The sequence below is a fragment of the Gastrolobium bilobum genome, unplaced genomic scaffold, assembly GCF_033153095.1.
Source record: "Gastrolobium bilobum isolate Gb01-03AN ecotype WA unplaced genomic scaffold, APGP_CSIRO_Gbil_v1 utg12900, whole genome shotgun sequence".
Taxonomy (NCBI): domain Eukaryota; kingdom Viridiplantae; phylum Streptophyta; class Magnoliopsida; order Fabales; family Fabaceae; genus Gastrolobium; species Gastrolobium bilobum.
The window spans coordinates 14,540-19,016 of record NW_026899616.1 but is presented as its reverse complement, the minus strand read 5'-3'; the positions used below and the strand labels follow the sequence as shown (position 1 = coordinate 19,016).

The following is a 4,477-nucleotide window of genomic DNA, read 5'->3' as shown; positions in this document are numbered from 1 at the left end:
GGGTGAAACGACATAAACTTTCATATATATATATATATATATATATATATATATATATATATATAAATGGGTTTTGTGTGTGTAGCAAAATTTCGTAATGTGACTGCTCCTAAGGATTGATACAGTTACACTATACACTACGGATAATACATAATATATTTCCTCTATCTTCAGAAATTTAACTATGTACTACAGGTAGTACATGATTCTCTCTTTTTCTTTCTCTTTAGAAATATTATAACTATGTACTACTCTTAGTATATAGTGTAACTGCACCAGTCCTTCCATATATATATATATATATATATATATATATATATATATATAGGGGCAGGATATTCTTACACTGGTGTAAGAGTTAGAAGTCTTACACTCAATCTTGACCATTGATCCACTTGTATCCAATGGCTCACATTACTAAAAAATTTGAGCCATTAGATATAAATGGGATCAGTGGACAAGATTAAGTGTGTAACTTGCACTGGTTTAAAATGATCCTAACTCATATATTTATACATATATATATATATATATATATATATATATATATATATATATATATAGAATGATCTGTTTACAAAATTTTTGTACAAATTTTTGCAAATTACACTATGTACTCCCAGAAGTATATAGTGTAACCTAGTGTACTCCAGGTAGTACATAGTATAGTTTGTAAATAAAAAATTTGTAAATATATAGGCCTCCCCTATAATATATATATATATATATAGCCTCCCCTATAATATATATATATATATATATATATATATATAGAGAGAGAGAGAGAGAGAGAGAAATTATCAAGCAGCTTAAGATATATTTATCTCCGTCCACCAAAAATTACGTTATTTTGTTGATTTATTTCCTTATATTAATTGATTCACTTTTGAATGGTTATTATTCTTTTTTTCTCTCTCTTCCTTTATCATCATTGATACATCTTTGTATGATTATGATTTAGTAACCGAAGATAAAGTTATCTCAAGCAAGTTGAGAAATGATAAGCATATATATATATATATATATATATATATATATATATATATATATATATATATATTAGCCTCATGTGATAGAAGATAATAAATCTCTTCTACATACTCAAAAAGGTGTGGGGTTCATTTTAATTTTTTTTCCCCTTTTTTTATACCGTGAGATCCACATAAATTTATGAGTGCAACATGAGATATCTTATCTCCTATTGAATAAGAAAATATAATTCCACATATAAAAGCAAAAGTTGTGAAATAACACAGCTCAACATTCTCTTGTCACTACATGAAAGATCTTGGATGTATATCACATAAATTGTTTGTTTATTATAACATGAAACATATACTCCAAACATGCCTCCAGCAGCCCATCCCAAGCACCATCTTTCCAAATATATGATCACAAGATAACACCTGTCACCCTAGATGACGTTCATGGCCATTATAACCATAATATTTAAAGCACACAATACTCAAAAATGGTATCCAACTATATTATAGTTTAATGAAATTTCAGAGATTATAGAACTAAGCAAATCCAACAGCTGGGGAAATCCCATTAGTCCGCTTGTAATTTTCAGGTTTAAAAATTCCCACCACCCATCTATATTTTATGTGCCATTCTAGGAGTTTTGTCCAGGTTCAAAAGCCCTAGTACACAGGTGTCCCCAAGCAACTAGATTTTTTCTCTTTCTCTCATGTCTCATCACTTTAGCATCAACCTTAATATAACCTATTTTGTTTTGGATCCTTAGCTAAACATGTCACCCAATAGCTTAACACACTCTTGAATTTCCAAATGTGCCCTTATGTTAACACAACATGTCGTTCCATTATTGACTGATGATCTGAATCTTCCAATTCCAACCGCTTAAATATTAGCACAAAATTTTGCTGGGGGAGCAAGTGGATTTTGCTTTAAGTTAGGACCAGTCACAAGGTTAAATCCAAAATTAACCAAATGTGAATAATACACATAGAGGGTAAAGGCATTTTAGTCAATTTGCTGTGGATGGACAAGCATGCATTTTTAGTAGGGGTGTTCGCGGTCTGGATTGGATCGGTTTTGGAAGCAAAAATTATCTGATCCAATACCTTCGGTTTGATAATTTAATCATCCATTCGGTTTAATTTTTTTTTCAAATCCGATCCGATCCAATCCAATTTTTTTTTGTTTGGATTGGATCGGTTTTCGATTTTTTAAAAATCTTAAAATTTGTTCCATGATAATTGTATGAATAACATCTTTTGTATATATTGACTTTGTAAATTATTATTTTTTGAAATACAAAAGCTTCATTAAACGATAATATAGTTTTTTTTTTGCATTGAGATATGAAGCTCTACACAGATAAAATTTTGTTGATAAGATGTGATTATATTTTTTCTTGGGTGTAGTTGATGGGTTAACATGTCTTGGGTTTAAAAATTTTTGGGTTATGATTGGGGAAAAGCCCAAGTAGGTAGAGGAAAATTAATATATTGGATCGGTTTGGATTGGATCGGTTTTCATCAACCCATCCGAAAATCGATCCAATCCAATTAAAATTTGCAGATTTTTTTCGGTTTTCGGTTTAGTCGGTTATCGGTTTTTCGGTTCGGTCACCGCGGTTTGAATCGGTTGATGAACACCCTTAATTTTTAGTGTCACTTGGACCCTTTTTGTTTATTTAATATAAACAATGTTACCCGGAGTACCTTTAACAGTGAAATGGATAGAGATCATAAGAAAGTGACCTTTGATTGACTGATAGAATCAAATTGGGGGCATAACTTCGACTATAAATATGCAACAAATTACACTAAACCAATATCAGTGCAACAAAATTTGGAAGACAACTTTTATACAAGCACACGAACTTTGAAGCCTTTTTGCATGTATTGGGGGGGAGTTATGGCAGGCCACATGGGTGGGGGTGTCCTAGAAGAGGAGGTATGGAGGAAGGGACCATGGACTGCTGAAGAGGATAGATTGCTTATTGAGTATGTCAAGCTGCATGGTGAAGGTAGATGGAACTCTGTTGCAAGGCTTGCAGGTTACAACCATACTCTTTGTACTCTCTTTTGTTTCATAATATAAATGGATTTCACATTATAAGTGACACTACAACTATAGCAATAGAACAAATAAAATTGCTTCCAACTTTCACTCTTTAAATTAAATGGTTACACTCATGTACCTTAAGTTCATTTTGAAAATTGTTTACTCTGGTCTTTAGTGTCACCCCTTATGGAATTTTTTTAATAATATAATGGCCAAATGGTTATTTATGTATTAGTGTTTATGCTCATTATTAACAGGATTGAAAAGAAATGGGAAGAGCTGCAGATTGAGATGGGTGAATTATCTGAGACCAGACCTCAAGAGGGGTCAGATAACACCACAAGAAGAGAGCATAATTCTTGAGCTGCATGCTAGGTGGGGAAACAGGTAAAATTTCAATTCCTACTCTCCAGAACTAGCATGTTTCTATAATTGGAAAGCTTCAACAGATTTTATACTAAGGCCTTGAAATCAAAAACTTCAGGTGGTCAACAATTGCAAGAAGCTTGCCAGGAAGAACAGATAATGAGATAAAGAATTATTGGAGAACCCATTTCAAGAAAAAGGCAAAAAGTCCCTCTGATGCTGCAGAGAAGGCTAGAAATAGACTCCTGAGGAAGCAGCAATTTCACCAGCAACAACAGTTGCAGCAGCAGCAGGTACAACAGCAACAGCAACAACAACAACTGCAATTCAACTTGGACATGAAAGGGATCATGGCCTTGCTTGATGACAACAACAGTCATAGAGTGCCATATACATCTCAACTGAGACAAGAAATGGTCAACATGTACCCAAACACCACAGAAGAACATGGATACTTATACTCTATGCTCAATGGCAACACCTCAGCACCGGAGGCCTCAACAGAAGAAACTTTCTGGGATGGACTGTGGAACTTGGATGATGTTCATGGCAATTTCAGTGTAGCTAATGCAACTGCAAACAAAGCTGGTCTATACAATTTAGTTGCTCCCTTTTGTTAATGTTTTAGGTTAAGCAAAGTACTCCTAATTTAAGTCCATAGTTTTATGAGGCTCCAAAAACCAGGAGCTTTGGAGTTTGGTTTAATTGTTGCATAAGGTGTGTACTTGAGGTAGTGCTATGAAGGCAACTTATAATATAAAACCAGTCAATAGTGTCCCAATTTTGCTTATTGAACTTATATGGAGTTAGAGCTTGGGTTATATTCCTCAAGGGCTGTAGTATCTTGTTATATAGGTGCTTAAAGAGACAATGGTATAGACCAAAGCTCAACAAGAGTCACCGTAAGTGCTATCTCAGGTATGGCTGAGAGAGGGAGAAGATATAAGGGGACAATGATTTTATATTTCTGCAGAGTAACAGCTCATGAAAATAAAAGATTCAAGATACCTCCTAAGATGAAGAGAGGTATATATATATATGGGAGAAATATTTCCTAATGATATGGGAGAGAGTG

General features: G+C 33.5%; 1 protein-coding gene across 1 annotated transcript; it reads left to right on the top strand.

Moving 5' to 3' along the window:
- The first annotated feature begins 2,868 nt into the window (after positions 1–2,868).
- LOC133291978 (transcription factor MYB24) lies at positions 2,869–4,022 on the top strand. The gene is made up of 3 exons (XM_061490340.1): positions 2,869–3,028; positions 3,294–3,423; positions 3,521–4,022. Exons 1-3 carry the CDS (start codon positions 2,869–2,871, stop codon positions 4,020–4,022), a joined length of 792 nt encoding a protein of 263 aa, XP_061346324.1.
- Positions 4,023–4,477: the final 455 nt, after the last annotated feature.

Bases quoted from the DNA above. Each gene is read 5' to 3' on its own strand.
- LOC133291978 (XM_061490340.1), top strand. From the start codon at position 2,869: ATGTATTGGGGGGGAGTTATGGCAGGCCACATGGGTGGGGGTGTCCTA. The intron at 3,029-3,293 runs GTTACAACCATA...CATTATTAACAG, and splicing joins CTCTGTTGCAAGGCTTGCAG to GATTGAAAAGAAATGGGAAG. The intron at 3,424-3,520 runs GTAAAATTTCAA...CAAAAACTTCAG, and splicing joins CATGCTAGGTGGGGAAACAG to GTGGTCAACAATTGCAAGAA.